Source organism: Balaenoptera acutorostrata, chromosome 10 (genome assembly GCF_949987535.1).
Source record: "Balaenoptera acutorostrata chromosome 10, mBalAcu1.1, whole genome shotgun sequence".
NCBI lineage: Eukaryota > Metazoa > Chordata > Mammalia > Artiodactyla > Balaenopteridae > Balaenoptera > Balaenoptera acutorostrata.
The window spans coordinates 79789929-79812143 of record NC_080073.1 but is presented as its reverse complement, the minus strand read 5'-3'; the positions used below and the strand labels follow the sequence as shown (position 1 = coordinate 79812143).

The 22215-nt window shown below is 40.5% G+C and overlaps 1 protein-coding gene across 1 annotated transcript; it reads right to left on the bottom strand.

The window, feature by feature from the left end:
- Window positions 1–7994: 7994 nt before the first annotated feature.
- Window positions 7995–10961, bottom strand: C10H6orf141 (chromosome 10 C6orf141 homolog). Its single transcript, XM_057555152.1, has one exon. The coding sequence runs from the start codon at window positions 10888–10890 to the stop codon at window positions 10312–10314; it is 579 nt and encodes a 192-aa protein (XP_057411135.1). The 5' UTR covers window positions 10891–10961; the 3' UTR covers window positions 7995–10311.
- Between the last annotated feature and the right edge of the window lie 11254 nt (window positions 10962–22215).

Below are 22215 nucleotides of genomic sequence, written 5' to 3'. Positions count from 1 at the left end.
TACATGACTACTTCACACTCAATCCTAAGCCCCACCTCCCCCTTCTCCACTTCCTATTCCTTCTAGAACACACTGCTTCACAAAAATTGCCAACCAAGGTCACCATACATCTTAAAGAGCCACTTTTTTTAGGAAGAAGTTTCATCTCTGTCACTAATAACACTTTTATCTCTAGGGCACTGAGGTCATCCCTGACCTCTGTGCTTTGGGATCAAACATAGTAGGAAAAACCAAACACATTTAACCCTGAGCATTTCATTTCCTTAACTCTACCGGGAAGCTTATCAAGAAGGAAGCTTTCATGCCCTTTTCAGCAGGTAAGGCATCTTACTTGAGAAAGGTGATTTGAAAAAACTGGAGAGATTTGGCTTTGTCTTAAGCCAGTGCTAAGGTTTTATATCTTTCCATGTGGCACTAAACTTCAGAAATATGGAAGAGTCCTCCCCGAGCTTTCAATTGGCTGTAGGACATTAAGCATTGGAAGGACATTTTCTTAGGGAATCCTTGAAGATTCCTCGTGGGTGAGGCTACGGCAGAGCCTCAGGAATTTGAAGAGAAAGTCAAGCAGGGCAACGATGGGCAAACCCACTTCATTCCAACCAGAGAAGCTTTGTTTTAATTGTGTAAATACCAGTGTTTCTCTTAGGATTTCTTGAAGAAAGCAAAGTGGGGAAAAGAAAAGAGCTTTACATTAAATTTGAAATCCATGAACTAAATGAACTTACTCTATAATTGTCTGGATTTCTAAGAACCTGAAATGAGTTCTCCATTTCCCGAAAAGAGTCTTAGCAAAACTTCACCATAAGCAGTTTGTCATATTTGCACTTGTACAAACAATGGCTTAGCATCACTCCAGATTCCCATTCAGTGATGGGTAAACAGCAGCAACCCAAAAAGTAGACTTTCTTTACCTACTGATAACTAAGGGATGCAGAGAGATACAAAGCACAATCCATTCTCCTAGTTTTTACACACATACACATGTAGGCACAGGATAATATACAAAAAATGTTGCACGTATTCATGACTCCTGCTTTAAAATGAAAAACATAATATCACATCTGGAACAAGAGGTAAAGTAAATGAAAAGTAACATACATGTATTCGCAGTGTTTTGAGCTCAATTTCTCTCAACACTTCCTTGCATTATAGTCTGGGGGGGAAAAAAGCCACAGAAACATAAACAATGATCTCTGGAGGATACGCCAGCTACATCTAACTCCAAACCTTCATTTTACAAGTGAAGAGATACATACTGCTTTCCAGAGCCCTTTATCAGCTCTTGGACTTACTGCTGTTCATCTTTAAAGAAATTATGTTCTCTATGACACCCTGTGAACAATAATTACTTTGACTTTTGTTCTTGAGCTCTGACTGACACTGCGTTCAGAGCCTCCGTGGTTTCTCACACACCTGAACCTGGAGCTTCTTTGGACCACAAGGCAGCAGCAGATAGATTTTTGCAGGGTGGCCCCATCCTTAAAGGATTTTGCCCAGCTTACCTCAGGAATTCTAAACATCTCTAGATATATATATATTTTTTTTCTACTTTAGGAAATCTAGGAGTAGTAATACTATTTTTTATCATACACAAACAGAAATATTCCTAAAATATAATCCCAAGTGTCACAATAAGAAAAACTATTATAAAATCAATTTTATGCCTGAACTGTGAGAGCTAAATCTCTCCAAACCCTCACGTTTCTCTAGTTGTGTTTGAAGGCACTCTTTTCCCCAGTTCTATCCTTATCACTTATTACTTACTGCATTAAGGTAGAGATTTTACTTTCTCTTATATAGGGATTAACAGAAACAGCTTTGATTCGAAATCAGGAAATCTGAGTTTGAATTCCAACCCTTTCAGTCCCCCGTTTTTATGACTTTATGGCTACATGTTGGCAGTGGCATACTTAGTGAATGTGACACCAGTAGCAAATAATTTTTAACACCAATATGAGAAAATAATATTCAGTAATAATCATAAACTAAAACAATAACTTTGATCCTTCTGTGAGTCTGATATAATAATTATGTATGTAAACTACTGTCAAGTAACTAATAAACTTTAATAAAACTGAAATGTCTGCAAAAGAAACAGAAGTACTAAATTATACAATTCATGGGATATTTTATTTTCTTGATTCATTCTTTAGTTTTAAAATGATGAATAAATAATAAATTTCATGTTAATTATCCAAATCCAATAAAACCGTTCATGTGTGAACTAAATTTGCACTTATTGAACAAAAAATATTACATTTCGCTGTTTCCCTATTTAAAATTTTATACATGTCACATATAATGTCAGAATTGAAGTAACTCGAGTCCTTTTTCTAAATCACTACAACCACTGGGTTACAGTTTATATTGAATCTACTCTTTTTTTTTTAAAGTTTTTTTTTTAATTAATTAATTTATTTGGTTGTGCTGGGTCTTAGTTGCGGCAGGTGGGCTCCTTAGTTGCGGCATGCAAACTCTTAGTTGCTGCCTGCGAACTCTTAGTTGCGGCATGCATGTGGGATCTAGTTCCCTGACCAGGGATTGAACCCGGGCCCCCTGCATTGGGAGCACAGAGTCTTAACCACTACGCCACCAAGGAAGTCCCTGAATCTACTCTTAAAATGCAGGAATATATAGGGGTCGGAGACACAAAGTGCATTCCAAGTGAGTAAGAAAGATTCTGAACTCTTAGGAATTTACTCTCTAAATGAATGCATGTAACTGATTCTGTGTGTGTGTGTGTGTGTGTGTGTGTGTGTGAGAGAGAGAGAGAGAGAGAGAGAGTGAGAGGGAGAGAGAGATTGACTTGGGGGGCAACACAGAGTTCTTTAAATTATCTTCCACATAGAAAAATAATAATAAAGGAAAATGAAAATGTGCTCATTGGAGGCTTACCTCTGTATTATTAAAGTTCAAACAGTAATCACAGGAATTTTTTAGAATTTAGATCAACAATAGTTTTTTTCAGAGACAAGTAGTTTATTATTTTATTATTTTATTACTAAGTCCATGGTGATGATAAAAAGCAGACAGGCTTTTAGTCCAGCATTATCATTTTTTTTTAATCTCTGAAGATGTTGTACTGCTTATTTTTCACTCTTGGGGCAAACCCTGCCCATTGCCTAAATATAACCCTGCCACTGAATATAGGTCACAGAACCTCCTTTCTTCTACTCCCGTATTTTGATTTAATATTATTTCACTTGTAAGTTTGCACATTTTCCCATCCAGTTATGTTGGGATGGAAAGACTGTAAACCCTGAACCTATAACCTCAGAAATCTGGGTCAATATTGAGGCTGGCTTGGGAAGTCCATAGGCTTGCACAGGGTTTCTCTCTGAAACATGGACATCAGTGGTCAGAGAAGCCTTACACAAGGTGACTGTGTTCACAAGCCCTCCCCTTCAAGTTCTTTTGATTTGGTAAAAATTACCTGGTGCCCCGTATACCTCCCTGTCCCTCTCCCAAGTAAGTTGAATTCCGGTTATTCAATTGTACCCGCTTTTTCATGGAAAAGCAGGCTTTCAAAATAAGCTCAAAGTCACAAGATTTTTTAGAAGTAAGACATGTGCCTAAGGATGATCCAACAGGCACACAAATCAGCTTTAACACTCATGGTTCCAAGCCTGGGGCAGGTTGTCCAACAAACCAGCCTTAAGATTAGGCTTGTGCACTAACCAACCTCAGTGATCACTGGGTAATTCCTAAGTGAACCCTTACTTTTCTCTCAGTAAGGTAGCACTAGTCCATTACATAGCATTTTGGGTGCCAACAGTCAGGGCTGAACTATGCCAAAGCATATTTCACCCCATGAAGAAACTACTTGCAGTGCTGCATTCTGGATGTTTTTAAGAAATAATTATAACGTGATTTTCTCCAAAAAAGAATTCTGTGACTGGACCTTCCAGAATTCTGTGACTGGGTCTTCTAGTGTCTAACTTCTAGTTTCTAACAGAAAAAAAGCCTTAGTAAAAACCACTGGTTTGGGTTTGATATGGTTTCTTGTGTTGTATGCCTTTTGCTCTTAAAAACAAACAAACAAACAAACAAAACTAAAGCTGGTTAGGATAAAAATTAAAATAGACAATAACAACAATAGTAACAATAATAATAATTTTGAGTATTTATTGTATACCAGGCACTGTTCTAAGTAGTTTAAACTTACTCCTAGAAAAAAATCCTGAGGCTGATACTATTTACCAGGTTGTAAAACTTGAATCTACAACCTCTGGAGCAACTAGCCTGGGAAGGCAAACCACAGTCTCTGCTGCAATCAGCCCAGAAAGACCAGGACTTACTTGGTCAATGACTGCCAGCTTCCCTATTTTTCTTTTTTCTTTTTTTTTTTTTTGCACCTTCCAACTCAGGACCTACCAGAGAGAGCCCTAAACCATTATATAAGAAGCCCCTCTTGATAGCCCACCTCTAGCTTTCCCATGCTAGTAGCTTCCAATCAGAGCATACATGAAACCCCTCCTTTCTTCACTGTTGTCAAACAAAAATTGTACTAGACCGAGTTAAAGAGGCAAGGAAGACTTTATTCAAGTCTATTGCAATAGGGGAGAGAGACTGAACTCAACTCCTTTGAAACAAAAGGTGGGACAGCTTTTAAGCACTGGGGTGAGCTAGTGGAGAAGTACTAGAGGACCTTAGCGGGGAGGTTGGTCAAAGCCATTAAGCCATCCGTGTTTGCTAACTAAGGCTTATGAAGTTGGGCTCTGACCCCCCCTTGCAGAGACTAGGAGTCAGGAGCCCCCATCTTTCTAGATTACATTTCAAAGGGATGGCTTCCAGATCCTTGAGAAAGAAGGTCCTGTTCCTGGGTTGTAAAACTGGCAAGACGTTGGGAGATTTATATCTCAAAGGGATAGAGAAACAAATTTACAATTGCAAGTTTTCTCAAGTAATGCTCTAAGGAGCTCAGGAGCTATAGTCAGGAAGAAACCTAAGGTTTAGTTGAGCTGAGAATAAAGTTAAGATCATCTTGGTCACTATAAAACTTTCCCACTGCCCTGCCTGCCTTTGCTCCCTTGCCCAGTGCAAGTGATGCTGGCTGACTCCCCTTCTATAACCAAGCTCTGAATAAACAGCATCTGTTTGTCCTATTTTTGTGAAGCCTGCAGCCTCCTAAAAGTAGTCATTCTATCTTATACTTAGAAATCTGAGTTTGAATTTAAATTTATTCCTTGCTTTAAAGCTAACCAAGTCGTATATTTTGTTAACTATTAGCTACATTGTGCCTAATAAATGATTATAATTCCTCATTCTTTCCAAAGTAAATTGGACTGTTTCTTATCTTCATCTACAGAAAAAAAGTTACAAAGATTTGCCCTCCCTAATGAAAGAGCAAAGTACTGACCAGAGTTATAAGGATGTCAGGGTGTTCAAGAGTCAAGGCCTGCTTTCTTATCTGAATCTGTTGATTCAAATTCAGAAATTCACCTTTCTCCCCAACCCCTGGCAATTCATTACAATTGGCTGGCGCGTCTCGACTCAGCCCGCAAGTGTGGTAATCGGGGCTTTCTTTATTGACTTCCTGCCCTCTTCCCTTAAGGGGATTTTTAAGTAAGTATTGTTTCACATTCTTAGACAATAAAAGAACCACATTTCTGTCATAGTTTGAACTCCAATAACCAATCAACCTTTCATTAGGAAAACTTTAGAATAATAAGGCTCTTTAAAAAAACACTGCGAAGCTTTTTAGAGATCTCTTTGCCAATTCACAAATCAATATATGTTTCACTCTTGTGATCTCTAAATGTTTTCATAATTCTACAAAGTGTTATTACCATGGCATTGTTTTCCATATAGAAAAAGAAAAACTTTTAAGTTTTTGTAAGTGACAAAGTAGGATACAGAACTAAATATAGCATATATGTCAATGCTTCTCAAACTTTAATGTGAATCACCCAGGGATCTGGTCAAAATGTGAATTCCAGGGCTTCCCTGGTGGCGCAGTGGTTGAGAATCTGCCTGCCAATGCAGGGGACACGGGTTCGAGCCCTGGTCTGGGAAGATCCCACATGCAGCGGAGCGACTAGGCCCGTGAGCCACAATTACTGAGCCTGCGCGTCTGGAGCCTGTGCTCCGCAACAAGAGAGGCCGCGATAGTGAGAGGCCCGCGCGCCGTGATGAAGAGTGGCCCCCGCTTGCCACAACTAGAGAAAGCCCTCGCACAGAAACGAAGACCCAACACAGCCAAAAATAAATAAAATAAATAAATTAAAAAAAAAATGTGAATTCCAATTCAACAGATTTAGAGTGGGGCTTGGAATTCTGCATTTCTTAAAAAACCATTCTTGGAGATGCCCAAGCTTCTGGTTCACAGACCCCACCTTGAATAGCATCAGTATACATTAGTTTACATAAAGACAATACTCAGATTTTATATACAGTTTATGATCAGAAAAGTGTATGTATATACACATTAAAAAATAAAATAAATAAAACCAGACTGGAAACATACCAATTACTAAAAGAGATTTGGGGTCATGGGCGAGTTTTTATTTTCTTTTATTCCATTTTTCTTTTTCCTCACAAAATAACATTTCCTCAAATTTTTTTGCAATGAATATAACTTTTTCTGTTAACAGAAAGCCTTTTCTCTTTCCCCTTTTTTCTTTCTTTCTTTTTTGTTTTTAAGCAGAAAGGCACATCAAGTGCTGGTGATGACCAACAAGAATAAGATCAGTGAGTCAAATGTAATGACTCTCAAAGGTGATGGAGGCTGTGGACAAAGGTTAAGAGAGGTTGACACTTGCTTGATCCATGGCAGTTATGTGACTATAATATGTGTCTTACGGTCACTTGAGTGGTCAGCTGGCTTCCAAAGTCCTTGCTGTGATTCATCCACATAAGACAATTGTAGATGATCACACTTTTGGTGAGGTGGAGGTAAGACCAAAGAGCCAAGACCCAGTCATTCTCAGAGACTTCTTGGTATTGAGGATGCCCAGGCTTCCCTTCAGATTCACTCCCAGGACACTGTTTGTTTGGTTTCCTTTTGTTTTTTAAATTTATTTATTTATTTATTTATTTTGGCTGCATTGGGTCTTCGTTGCTGTGCGTGGGCTTTCTCTAGTCGCGGTGAGCAGGGGCTACTCTTCCGTGCAGTGCGCGGGCTTCTCATTGCGGTGGCTTCTCTTGTTGCGGAGCACGGGCTCTAGGCGTGCGGGCTTCAGTAGTTGTGGCACACGGGCTCAGTAGTTGTGGCTCGCAGGCTCTACAGCACAGGCTCAGTAGCTGTGGTGCATGGGCTTAGTTGCTCCGCAGCATGTGGGATCTTCCCAGACCAGGGCTCGAACCCGTGTCCCCTGCATTGGCAGGCGGATTCTTAACCACTGCACCACCAGGGATGCCCCCGGGACACTATTAATTGGGAAAAGATTCCTCAGCTTCCTCCCACAGCAGGGTTCTGCTTGGATTGGGAAAATCTGTGAAGCAAATTCAGCAGACTTCAACTTATTACTTTTTGCATCGGGGAGACATCTGTTTATAGAACACGTATAAGGACATTATGGGCAGTTAGCAGGGGGGTTAAGTGCTTTAAAAATAATTTTTACTTAAAGGAAAGAAAATTAACCCAAACGTATTTGGATTAAAGGAGTCCAGCTGACTTGAATACTTTTTTGACAGAAAGGAGATGAAATGAAAATTAATTGTGCCTATTCTGCTTTTCTGAGATGACAAGGGCATCAGATTTAAAATCCCAGAGGGCAAACAAACTAACCTGACAGGTCCTAAAGAAAGTACTCCAAGCTCCTACCTGCCAAGGGGAACTAAGCAGTCTGAGAAACCTCTTCAAAGACTGTCAAACATGGTGCACCTTAGGCCTCTTATCACAAGCTGGCGGGGGGGGGGGGGGGGGGGGGGGGGCCGCGGGGGGGGCGCTGTCATTACTAAGGAATCTAAGGAATTTAAATTTATTGATCCATTAAATATTGGGAAAAGCTAGAAATAAGACTTTTGTTTCAAGAATGCAGAAAAAAGTCCATAAAAACCACTGGTTTGGGTTCTATAAGATTTCTTGTGTTGTATGCCTTCTGCTGCTTTTTATTAAATAAAGCCCTAAAGCCTTGTTAGGATGAAAGTGAACTAAACAATAACGATAATACTAATAATAATAATCGCTCACTTTGAGCATTTATTATATGCCAAGCACTGATCTAAATATCTTTCATCTAACTTAATCCTAGGAAAAACCCTGTAAGATTGATACTATTTATTATCCCTATTTAACAAATAAGGATCCAGAGGCACAGAGAGGTGAAACACTTGCCCAATGTCACACAGTTAGTAAGAGGTGGAGTGGTTGTGAACCCAAGTAGCTCAAGTCCTGAGTTTGCTCCATAGGGAAGGCAACAGAATGTCGCTACTGTTTTTGGTCAACTTTAAAGAGGCTTTTCTTGTCTCTATTCAAAGCTCTATCACATGGGGCATATGTTGACTCACAACAACCAAACTTATTGAGTCAGGTCTGAAATTTGTCTGCCAAGAAGTTTAACCTCACACTGGAGCCAGGCAGGGTTGCTGGATGAAAAGATCATTCATTTCATGGAGCCTGTATTACCTTTTCTACCTACCAAGCAGTTTTGAGCACAGATGAGCTCAGGTGCTGAATTCCTCTCTCAAGTGAGGATCACACTGGCCTGAGAACTGCTAGTGGTGAATCTCAAGCCCACAGGTCCGGCCAGACTCAGGGACATTAAGGTGATCTTAGTATTTCTCATAACTGACTGAGTCAGAAAACCTAGGCTGCCCTCACTCATCTTTTGACTCCCTAGAAGTGAGTCCTAAAGGCATCCCCAAACTTTTAGGAGGGAGATGATCATATTCTTATCTACTTAGTAAGCATATGCAGTAACTAGCTTTGTGACCTACATAAGCCACATGGCTTCTAGGCCTAGGTTGGCTCAACTGTAAAATAGGGACATATCTTACCTATCTTGTCTGCCAAGAGGCAAGAGGTGGATCAGATGATATTTGAGGGCCTGTCAAGCTCTAAACTGAAAATAAGGGGCAAAGGAGGAAGAGTAAGGGAGGGGGCCCTGTTCAATAGTTTACTCCTCAAAAGCCAGAGTCCCATTTGTTTTGTTAATTCCTGCAGTAACCAGATAACTCCTTCAGTTCATCAGTTCATCTCTAGAGGGGGTGCTTTGCTCCTAACACACCTCCAAACCAGGCCCCACTACTAGAGTTAATAAAGATGGTGTTTAATAAAAAATAAATAAACAAAATAAAAATGAGTTGTTTCAGTAGCATCAGAAGAAATTTTTTTTTCAACTGTATCAGGAGAGATTTTTTTTCAATCCAGTCTCGACTACAAATCTTATTAGTAAGAAGCTTCGAACAAGAATAAGATATACAGTCATTTTACAGCAAACTATATATTTCTATCTACCTTTGGAGCAGATTTATCTGCAGTGTTTCAAACATTAAGATAACTAAAAATTTCATATTAATAGCATTTTTTACTGAACTAAATTAGATACTTGGGGTAAAGCCCTTTGAAATAGCATTTCACCTTAAAAATTCAGTCTTCTGTTTCCTCTCCTTCTTTTCCTAGCTCCTCTCTTTTCTTAACACTTAAAGGTAATTAAAAAATTTAAAAAAAAGAAAGAAAGAAAGAAAAAGATGTGCACACCAGAAGACAGTAACAAAAAAAGATTTTGTTTACTGGCTGTTTTTTTTTTACATTTTATTTTCCCATTTTTTACTTTCTTTTTCAGTTTCAAAACAAACCTCTCTCCACATATATTCCCACCCCCACCCTTTTGCAGAGAGCAGACTTCAAACTTCACTTCTGCTTTCAGGTCTTAAAGAGAAGGGGAGGGCAGGGAGGCAAAAGAGTGACCAACTGAGAGTTATCTCAAAATAAAAATTAACTACAGATTTTCTTATTTCAAAATCCCCACGTTCTGCCAATTTGAAAATACCTTTCCTCCCCTCTTCTAAGGTTCCCAGACCGTCAGAGTATTTAAGCCACGGTATAAAGGAGGTATCGTGTTGTTTACAGTTCTTCAGTCTGCACTGGGTGCCCTGTGCCTCCCTGAAGCCTCTTAAAAGGTTCTTGCTGTCGGTTAATTTCAGGCTGGAGTTTCCGGAAGAGCATTTTCTTTTCTTAAGGATGAGCGCTCCTTCACCAACTCTTGAACGTTCCTCGGGCTCCTCTTCCCCACTGAATCTCCTCGGGGAGTCAGGTCCTGAGGGACCGTGAAACTGTCCCTCCGCGGCGTGGACACGGGGGTCTCTCTCTCTCTCTGTGCCGAGAGCTCGGGGTTCTCCAGGGGTCCCGGCGCCCCGCAACCGGTCTCACTCCGTGTTGGCGGGGAAAGTGACCGCGGTCATGGAGCGCTCCTCGGTCAGCGTGGTCATGCAGCCCTTCGCCCACGCGACCTGCAGGACTTCTTGTGTCATCTCATAATCCACGACCCGCACGAGGAGGGGTTTGGGTGGGTCCCCCCGAGCTCGGGAGGGAGCGTCTGCACGGCTGCCAGAAATTCGCTTTTCCCGTGGAAAGAGAGGCGAAGGGCAGTCGGGTTCCCGGCCCTGTCCGCCCGCTTTGAAAAGGTCCTCCTCATCGACCACTTCTTCCCGTGCGGAGTCCCCCTGAGTCCCCAACCACCTCTCCGGGTGCAGAAGAAAGAGCACTTTCTCTCGGACCCAGGAGTCACAGTGCACATTCTCTCCGGCCTGGCGGTGCTCGCGGGCGCCGCCCCGGCTGCTGCTCGCCCCCGCCGCCGAGGGGTTCGGCGCGCCCAGGGCCAGGGGAGCCCCGCGCCCCGCCTCGCGCACAAACGGCCGGGCGCGCCGCACGCTGTGGGGCGAGGCCGCGAGATTCGGAGCCCCGCGGGGACCCGGGGCCCCCATCCCGGGAGGAGGGCCATTCATCCGGTGGGTCTTCCGCCGGTTCTCGCAGCGAACGCCAGCGGAGCTCTGGAAAGCGCAGGATGGCCAGTAGGCCGTGGGCGTGGCCTCCTCGCGCCCCGCCTCCCGGGCCTGGGACTGTCCCCGCTCCCTCCCTCCCTCTCTCGCGGCTTTCGGGCCTTTTAAAGGCGAAAAACCTCACTTCCCCCGCAACCCCACGATCGCCCCTCCTCTTCTTACCTGCGATCCTAGACCTGCGGCCGTGGTCTCATTTCTGAGTCTCTCCCCTTTCTCTTCTCAGTTCTATCCTAGTTTCCAGCCCACCACCGTTTGTCTCTAAACAACAGGAGACACCCTTGCACTGCACACACACCCGCACGGCCCCACGAAATGCCCAACACAGTGTATGCCTTCTTTCCAAGGACTCTCCTTGGAGTGAAGGAACAAGGAAGTTAAAAAAAAAAAAAGTCTGATTTAATCAAGTTCTTCTGATAAAAGTTTCCGTGTCCACTCCGAATCCACCCTCACCATCCTACCAAGATTATCGAATGTAGATCAAAAGCATCTGATTGGGAAAGTTGAGTCCTTTGAGAAAACGCCTGTGTATTGTTTGTTGTTCTTCGTTGGAATGCGGGAATCAGTAAGACAATGGTCACACCGGTCTTCATTTTGGTTTTGGTCATGCTTGTCCAAAGGGGCATTAGTGCCTTTGATCAAACGGAAATAAACAAAACCAAACCGCTACAAGAACTTAAGGAGGGCTTCCCTGATGGCACAGTGGTTAAGAATTTGCCTGCCAGTGCAGGGAACACGGGTTCGAGCCCTGGCCCAGGAAGATCCCACATGCCGCGGAGCAACTAAGTCCGTGCGCCACAACTACTGAGCCTGAGCTCTAGAGCCCACGAGCCACAACTACTGAGCCCACGTGCCACAACTACTGAAGCCTGCACGCCTAGAGCCCGTGCTCCACAACGAGAAGCCACGGCAATGAGAAGCCCGTGCACCGCAATGAAGAGTAGCCCCTGCTCCCGAAACTAGAGAAAGCCCACGCCGAGCAACGAAGACCCAACGCAGCCAATAAATAAATAAATTTATTTTTTTAAAAAAAGAACTTAAGGATTTAAAATTTTGTGTTCGTTTTTAAAATTTGCCCTTTCATTACTCCTCTACCTCCCTCACCCCTCCCTACACACACACACACACACACCCCTCTTTAACCCCAGAAGTTAAAAATATATATATATATGGATCTCTGGGTAGGCTTTCAGAATCTCTCGTTGCCAGGCCCTCTGACACACTTAACTTTGCCTGAGGGTAATGCGGAAAGCTAGCTAACAGAAAAAAGGGAGCTTAGTTTGTGATTTCCAGTTTGTCCTCGGTTACAGGTCCTTGCTTTATTAGAAAGTGTTCACTTTTCCTGTCTACTTTAGAAAAAAATGACTGCAATGGTGGAAATTTCTGCCCGTACTTTGAAGGACCAAGTAGTATGGTGAAAGATATTTTGGAAAGAGAGGATCTTCTGATGTCTGACAAGTCACTAAAAAAAAAAAAAAGTGTACAAGGGGTGAGAAAACCTGGGTCATACCTGGCTGACTGGATGCCTGACCTTGGGCCAGTTACTGCTAAATTACAATTAACTAAATTTTTCGAGTGTATTAGGCAAGAATTGCTCTAAGCATTCTATATATTTAAACTCATTTATTCTTTTTTTTTAAAATAAATTTCTTTATTTCTTTTTGGCTGCATTGGGTCTTCATTGCTGCACGCAAGCTTTCTTTAGCTGCGGTGAGTGACTACTCTTTGTTGCGGTGTGAGGGCTTCTCATTGCAGTGGCTTCTCTTGTTGTGGAGCACGGGCTCTAGGCATGCGGGCTTCAGTAGTTGTGGCTCTCGGGCTCTAGAGCGCAGGCTCAATAGTTGTGGCACACGGGCTTAGTTGCTCCGAGGCATGTGGGATCTTCCCCGACCAGGGCTCGAACCTGTGTCCCCTGCATTGGCAGGCGGATTCTTAACCACTGCGCCACCAGGGAAGCCCAAACTCATTTATTCTTCACAACAAACTAAGGAAGTAGCTCTACAGTCTCCTTGAGAACTCTGAAGAACAGGGAGGTTAAGATCAAATACCAATAAACAGTGGAGCCAGGATTCTCACAAGTTTAAATGGTTGGTCCTATTTTAAATGACCTTCCTATTTTTAAACCTATGACTTCATGTTCTTTTCTCTTCATTTACTTAACCAGGAATCACTGAGTGTGTGCTAAATGTCAGCTACTGTTCTAGGTGATGGAGGAAAGAAGCTGAATTGCTTGTCCTGTTGGAATTTTCATTCTTTACATCAGTTACATACATCAAATCCTCTGTTCAAACGTAGGAGATAATAAGCTAACTTTAACGCACATGAAAATCAACTGCAGGCTAATGCCCTAAACTACTCTCAAGGATTCTGCTCTTATAGGTTTCGGGGAGGGCTTAGAATGTGGATTTTTAGCAAGACCCTCAGCAATTCTGATGCTAGTGGTGCATGGACAACATTATAAGAAACATTACCAAAGATAATACTCTAGACCATAGATAAACTCTAGGCCGTTTTTTGCTGCTTTCATGTGGCAATAAGAACACTGTGTTTTCCTTCCTTGCAGGAATATTGGGAGAATTCCAATGAAGGTGCCTGTATTCTGAGGGAAGTGTAATGTAAACCACAAGATTTATTGCTTTCAAATTTTCATGCCAGTGGGGGTTGGGTGAGGGATTAGAGTAGGCATGGGGAATGGGGAAAACCTATTTGCTGAGGAGTGAGCCTGATTCATCCACCATAAAGCACCTGCATTTCTAGATGTCAAGAAGTTGTGTATTAATGCATAAAAGAATGTTAAGAGGAAATGCCAAATAATTTAAACTTCAAAGAGATAAAGTCTAAAAAGAACATAAAACAAAGAAATAGGCAGCTTGCCTTCAGGATAGTGGTGTCTGCTATGCTTTAATATCTCACAGTGCATAAAAGCCTGATAAAGGGTGCTGATAAAGTGAACCCATTTACTTCCCCTCTGAATTGCCTACTACCAACTCTAATTTAAGGAAAAGAGGCTTTGTCATAAGGATATTAGGAGCTGACAGATTTGTTGGGAAAGTGGGAATACCAGACTTTAAAACAGGTAGAAATCAAAGCTGTTGCAGAGGGAATAAGGAGTTGGTACAACAGGAACAGATTTCTCCGCTGGACAGACGCACTCCAACTCTCTCACTTGTCCCTGTGGCACTTACTCAGGAGTCAAATTCCACTCAGAAGTATCCACCTGGCTCAGTTTATGCAACCTGCTTACCCCTTTACAATACAGGACAGTAAAAGAAAAGGTACAGTCAAAGAAGCCTTTGGGAGATCCCCTTGGCTTCTGTAATGGAAAAGCAAACAGCTGGACTTACCACCTAATAAAACTGTATGATAGGGAAAGGTAACATTCCAAAAAAGAAGTCAGGGTGCTGTTAAGAATTTTTTTTAAATTGTACTAATGTCTATCACACTAACTATCATAAACAGAGTGTGGATATGGGAGTGACAGATAGGGTATTCTGGATAAGGCCACATTATGAGCAATGGTGCCATGGTGAATATGGAGGCACGTGTAGAGAATAGTTTTGTCCTTGACATTTCTCTTCTCTCACGTCTAAAACACTCTCCATGATTTTATCCATCCCGTGGCTTCAACTGCAACCTGTACTCTGATGATTCTCCAATTTATATCTCTATTATAGACCATGATGCTTATTTCCAGACTTGTGGTAGATTGTATTATTGTCTCAAATTATTTATTTCCTCATCCTGAAAGAAGATCATACTTCCTGGCTTGTGTACCACATGACTTGCAATGCTCCTTATTCCCATACACTTCTCTACCCCACTGATGTTGACTTTGGCCATGTGACTTGCTTCAGCTTAAACAGGTGTGACGTTGGATGCATCTGAGCAAAAAGGAAGAGTCATTGCAAGGTTGGCCCTGGGCAGGCCCCAATCAGAGCTACCATCTTTGCTGTGATCTGGGAATGAAGACAGTACATGAGACAGAGCTGACTGGAATCCAACAAAGTTACAGCAGCTGATACATATTCTAAGCAAGAAACAAACTTTTGTTATAGTAAAACAATGAAATTTGAGGGTTGCTTCCTACCACAGTCTAACCTAGTGAAAAATGTTTCTGTTCAATTTTCTACTGGACACCTCTTTTGAATGTCACTTGAGAACTAAAATGTTGCCTGCCATATTAGTAAACAAAGGATGTTGCAGCCATCAAGCCATTACATTACAGCTGTCCAGACTGTGGACCCTGAGGGAACTCAGGATGGAGGCAAAGGGGCTGCCCACTTCAAGCCCATCTAGCCGTCAGCCCCAGCAGTCGCCCCCGACGGTGCACCTAAGGAAACTCAGAATGAGAAAGCATAGGATAACTGCCCCACATAGCTAACTGGACCCAGATAGCTGGGGTGCATAGCACAGGGATGATTTCAGTGAGCCCAGACTCCTGTATCTTCCCAAACATAGAGAAGCGCTAAACTTAACTTGAGATACCCGATTTTCTTTTATTAACAATAATCTGTTGATATTTCAACTACCTGGTTTTGTTGCAAAAACTCCTATATATCCTGGCTTCCTCCCTCTCACCCCCCGTCCTCTTCGGAGCAGTCTCTCAGTGTTATTTGAGATGCTGTCTCCCACGCTTGAAGTCCTAAGAATGTCCGCCGAATAAAACATAACTCTCAAATTTTATGTTGTGCTTTTCTTTTTTCAGTCAACACACTCTAAACCTAAAATACCTAAAACTGAACTCATTATGTATTCTCTTAAATCAGTCCCCTCTTTCAAGTGTTCCTTATCCCAAGGATTAGCTTGACTACCAATTCTATTGTCTTCCCTTTCCCTCAGAGGCTAGACCCACCCCACATATCTAATATTTAACCGAGTGTTGATGTGTGTGTATGTGTGTATTTCCTCTCTGTCCCTACCTCTCCAATCCCCACAGCTACAAAAATAAAGTCAGACCCTTAGGCATGACATAAAATATCTTCATAATCCTACTATCACTGTTTATAGTTTAATGAATAAATGAAAAAAGAAACAAACAAGCCACCTAAATGAACACAAAGTGCAAGTCTGAGACTAGGGTGAGGTTATTGTGTATAAATAAAATCCAGCCTGATTATGGATAGACCTTGAAAACTACGAGCCTTTTAGAAGAGATTCTAATCATATTTCCTTTGACAACTAAGGTTCTCGGGACCTGAAGAACTCGGACCCTGCAAAGAAAATCTACACTGGACTGAGTCAGGTGACTTTGATGGGCCGTGTTATCTTGGGCAAGTCTCCCAATGCCTCCAAATCTATGTTGTTATCTGCAAGGTATAAATAATACCTGTCCTGTGTGCTTCCCAGGGTTTTTGTGGAGGTCAAATGAAACAATTCTTCTGGTAACACTTTGAAACTATGAAACTTGCAAAATATTTTAAATTTATTTTTTTTTAAGTTCATTATTGTTTTTTAGAACTGGGAACCCAAACCACACTTTTTAATGAAATCCTTAGGGAAAGATGCACAAGTCAAGGGCTGGAGCTAGACAATAAGCACCAGACCCATAATCTTGGAATAGAGGAGCTAATGTTACTAGCTACAAATTGGAGAAAAAAGAGGAAGAGAGGGAATGTGGCAGTTCTGGGGATATCAAGCAGCTTAGCCCAGTGGTCTGAGATAAAATGGAAACTGAGGCAAATTTTTTAAAAAGGAGTCTTTGTTTTAAATTTTGTATTACCAAAGGGTGTGTTCCTGGGAGAAATAAAAAGAGGCTTAGTTTACCTAACATGTGGCCCTGAGACTAACTTGCTATATATGTATGATATTTTTTGAATGAAGCATTTAAGCACATTGCCTTTTCACTCCACAGAGAGTTGGCGACCCTTAAAAGATGTCGGCCAGGCACTTTGAAAGGACAAAGAATGCTAGGTGTGCCAGTCAGCTGCAAGAGATGATGCATGCAGCACTCTGAATAGTAGCTGCATAAAGGGGATTTTTAAACTATAATTCATTGCCAGCTGCCTGCATTATCCAACATTTTAAAGTATATTCATCATCATCATCTCCTGTCAGAGATTAGGATTTAAGACCAGGCTCTTTCATTGAGTATGAGTAAGCAACTTATTAAACAGGAAATTTTGTCATTAGTAATTGAGTTGGCATTTTATGATGATAATAAAGAACCAGTGTTCTTTATCCTACATTCATCTTCAGCATAAACAAAATTTGACTTGTTCAACAGCAGCCCATACTACTATTCCAGAGATAATTCAATCTTGGACTCAATATGGGTGAATTAATACTTATGAAATACTTCATATAAAATAATCACTCAGGTTAGTAAAATAAAGGTCATGATCTTAATATACCCAATCTTGATTAGTTTATAATAAAACATTTTTAATGGGGCAAGGCAATTTTTCTTCCCATTACGTTATTTTATTAACCAATGTGCATGTGATCAGGTATGGGGTATAACAGCTGTAGAAATCCTCAGTGATGTTTTACATCTAGAGAGATTTCATTCCCCAAATATCTAGCTGTTATAATTTGCTACGTTTTATCAACAAGCAAAGAGTGGCTGGAAAATACTGAGTCTCTCATTTAACAAGTCTGCAAACGAGTTGACCTGGAATGTCTAGGAACTCAAAGAAACTGTTAGTAATAATCCCTCGTTACCTCTTACTCATACTTCATAATTCATCCCTCCAGGGCAAGGCTTAGACAGAATGGTGTAGTAGGTTAAACTGATCATTAGTAACCCCACTGCTTATCTCTACTCCCCCTTCTTTCTCAACTCTTTCACTGAGGACAATCTTATGTTATTTTCAAAGCCATAAATTCATTAAGAAAGGCATGGAATTTAGCCCTCCTTCAGTTTAATACTCCTGATAGGTACCCTTTCCTCCTTTCCTCTGACCATGCTTTGTGTCTCTTTTACCTCTTCTCTGCACTTTCTCCTCCTTTTTTTTTTTTTTTTCTGGTCTTTTATGCAGTTCCTTCCTTCCTTTCTATTGTGATATAGTGCAGAATTAGAGAGAGTGAGTGATGGAGCCAAACTCCCTGGATTTAATATCTACCTTTGCCATATATTAGCTGAACGACTTCAGGCGGCCTACTTAACCTTTTTCTTACCTTAGTTTACCCATCTGAAAACTGGGGGTAAGAACAGTACCAATCCCATAGGGTTGTTGTTGGGAGCAAATGATTTAATATATTTAAAGCCTCTAGAACAGTGCCTGCCACATAGTAGATGCCATTTCCTCTAGAATGAATGAAGGCAGGGATTTTTAAAAATTTTGTTCACCGCAATGTAACTATCACTATTGTATCTCCAGTACCTAGACCAGTGCCTGATACCATTGTTGAATTAATTAATTTTCTATTTCTACTGTGTTTATCTTTCAGTGTTTTTCTTTGGAGCTCTGCTTCTTCTTTCTTCCCTCCTCTCAGGTTTCCATCATCTATTGCTCACCTAAATTGTCTCCTATGGCTCTGGGTCTAAGGTTTTTGAGTAGAGTTAAACATCACAAATTCAACATTTATCAGTAATTATTAGTCACGGAGTTTCCAATGAAAAGAGAAAGAAGAACTCTTGAGTCAAGGAAAACTGAGAATAAAATAATACTTTAAATACAATATTTTACATGAAATTTGTGGTGACCTGTGTTTGTCATTTATACATAGGTTAATAAGCTGCCTGTAAAAATCTGCCACTTTCTACCATTAGTTTTATTTTGATTCAAACGTAAAAATATTTAAAAGAAGAGTGTAATAAACAGCTGTTGTTCACCTGGATTCACTGATATTTTATCATATTTGATCTCTCTCTGTCTTTACACAAACACACACTATATAGACATTCCTTTACTAGGAATTATTTGAAATTAAGTTACAGATATCATACTTTACTGCTAAATACTTCAGCATGCATCTTAACAAAATAAATGCCACCACATTACCAATATCGTACTTAAGAAAATTAACATTAATTCGATAGTATCATTTAATGTATCATAATAAATTTTTCCCAGTGGTCTACAAAATGTGTGTTTTAGAGTTTGTTCCTCTGATCCAGAATTCAATAAAGGTTCATGAGTCGCAGGTGATTCAGTTTCTTAGTCTCCTAAAATCTAGAATGAAGCACTCACATCTTTTCTTCCCACCCTTGATATTAACTTTTTTGAAGAGTTCAGGCCAATTATCTGATAGAATGTTCCATCCACAATTTGGATTATTCTGATTCTTCCCTTATGATTAGATTCAGGTTACGCGGTTTGGGCCAGAAATCTACATGGTGATATATTGCACTTCTCACTGCACTGTATCAGAAGGCACACAATGTTGGGTTCTTCCACTGTGGCTCGTGCTAAGTTTGACCACTTGGTAAAGATGGTGACCACCGGTCATCTCCACTATACAGGTCCATTTTACCCTTTACAATTTGTAAGTAGTAATAATATTAAATAAATTTTATTTAATATTATTTAATAATAATTCTTGCTTGAGTTAATTCTTAAATTGGAGATTGCAAAATGTCAACTTTCTAATTTGTCATTCCTTCTACATTCCTTAGTAGGTATTCTTCTGTAAAGAAGAGCTTTTGTTTGCCAGACCACCTCGTTTTCATATCATTGTGGATTCAAGGATTCTTTTAAAAAAATTCATGTGTTATAATCCACTGCATTATTGTTATTTTCGATGCTGTTATATATGGTATCAAATTTGCCAAGTAGGAAGTTCGTTGTACCAGTTCTGTTTTCTTTTGACATGACCAATTTTTTTTTTTTTTAATTGAACCCGGGTCCTTGGCAGTGAAAGCGTGGAGTCCTAAGCACTGGACTGCCAGGGAATTCCCAACATGACCACATTTAGTCTTGAGCATTTCCTTACTTTCTTGCCCAAGGTGTTCTTTCCTTTTCTTCTTTCCTTTTCCTGTTCTTCAGCCTTTTCTCCAAGAGTTCTATTTTCCCTGAAAGGTATTTACAAAGATCTGACTATCAGGGATGATCATTGAGTGTTGTTACTTGTAGCCCTTTTCAGTCAACAGAGCCAAAGAATAGATATTATCTTTAATCCCAGGTTCCTACACTGTTCAAAAGTCAAAACAATATAAAAGGTACATATTCGGGGAAGTCTTATTCCCATCCCTAACTCCACTACTTATAAGTCACTTAAAAAATAGTTTCTCGTTTAATCTTCCTGTGTTTCTGTTTGCAAAAGTAAGAAAAGTTAGCAGAGATCTATTTGATATACACTAATTTTCTCATTCTTTCTTACATACTCTTGTACATGTAGCTTTTTTTTCCACTTAAAAACGTATCATGGAAATTACCTCAAATTACATCACAGAGAACTTCCTTGTTGCTATAAGTGCTTCATTGTGTAGATGTGTCGTAATTCATTCACCTGGACTTTGAAGGATGGAAATTTAGGTTGTTTCTAAAAGTTTGATATTACACATAATATGGGAGTGAATAACCCAGTGCAAACATTGGTTTTATATTTATGGAGGAATCCTCAGGGTAAATTTCTGGAAGTTGAATTGCTTGTGTAAATGCGTATGTATTGTATTAGACGGTACTGAATTCCCCTCACTGGAGTTGTAACTTTCCTACTCCCACTACCAGTATATGAGTATGCCTATTTTCTACAGCTTCAAACTTGGGTTCTCAATATTTTTTAAAAGTATTGCATGACAGTTTAATCACACTTTTTTTTGAGTGAAGTTAAGCATCTTTTCATATGTTTAAGGGTCATTTTGTTTTTCTGTGAACTAACCATGTCTCTTGCCCATTTTTCTATTGGATTTGAGTATATTTTTTTTTTCTCCTCTCAGTGTTAAGGGCTCTTTATATTTTACAGAAAATAGTTCTCTATTTGTGATATAAATTGCAAATAGTTTCTCCTAGTGTGTAATTTATATTTTGACGCTAGATCTTTTGCCACTGAGAAATTACACACGTGCACACATACATATGTATTTTATCAAACTTAATATTTTTCTTTTATTACTTCTGAATTTGGAAAGCCTTTCCTTATACCCAGATTATAAAGGAACCAACCAATGTTTTCTTCTAGTATTTGTATGACTTTTCTTTTTAAAGTCTTTATTTATTTATTTATATCTTGGATCAATTTGGAGTTTATTCTTGTATAGGTATGAAATATGAGTTTAATTTAATTTTACTTTTTTTCAGATTGCTATCCATTTGTCTCACTGCCACTTATTTAAAATTCCATCTTTACCCCAGTGACTTGAGATGCCACTTTGATCTTACTTTAAACTTTCCTGTGTACTTGTTATTTCTGGACCTTTTTTTCCCCTGACTTTGTTCTGCACCATCATGTACCATTACTACACTTTATATAAGTTTTGTAGTATGTTTTAATGTTTGTGGGGTTAATCTCCCCTTTTAACCTATTTTCTTTTCCTGAAATTTGTATTGTTATTTTTGCATATTTATTTTCCATGTTCTTAGTCTCAGGAATCTGATAAAAGGAAATAGTCAAAAATGCAGCAGAGGGCTTCCCTGGTGGCGCAGCGGTTGAGAATCTGCCTGCCAATGCAGGGGACATGGGTTCGGGCCCTGGTCTGGGAAGATCCCACATGCCGCGGAGCAACTAAGCCCGTGAGCCACAGCTACTGAGCCTGCGCGTCTGGAGCCTGTGCTCCGCAACAAGAGAGGCCGCAACAGTGAGAGGCCCGCGCACCGCGATGAAGAGTGGCCCCCGCTCGCCACAACTAGAGAAAGCCCTCGCACAGAAATGAAGACCCAACACAGCCAAAAATAAAATATAAATAAATAAAAAATGCAGCAGAGAGACTTCCCTCGTGGTCCAGTGGTTAGGACTCGGCACTTTCAGTGCTGGGGCCTGGGTTCAATCCCTGGTCCGGGAATTCTAATGGGACAACTAGAAACATATCAAGTGCTCGCTTTGGGAAATAATCTAGAACTAAAATCTGACATCTAGTGTTCACTGCAGTAACTGCATGGTACTAACTAAAGTCTGACAGTCTTACTGGATTATAAGCAATGTCTTTTAACAGTGTTTAAAACCTAGAGTATATTTTGCCTTGGAAACAGATCTGTTAGAGGGAGAGAAAGCCGCACATCAATTAGGAAGAAGAATACCCGATGTTCGCTATTTTTGTTTGTAACTTTCAAAATCACAAGAGCCAGAATAAGGGGGAGTGAACAAAAGTTCACTCAAGAAAATAAAGTTCACTCAAGAAGTGAACAGGGACTTCCCTGATGGTCCAGTGGTAAAGAATCCGCCTTACAATACAGG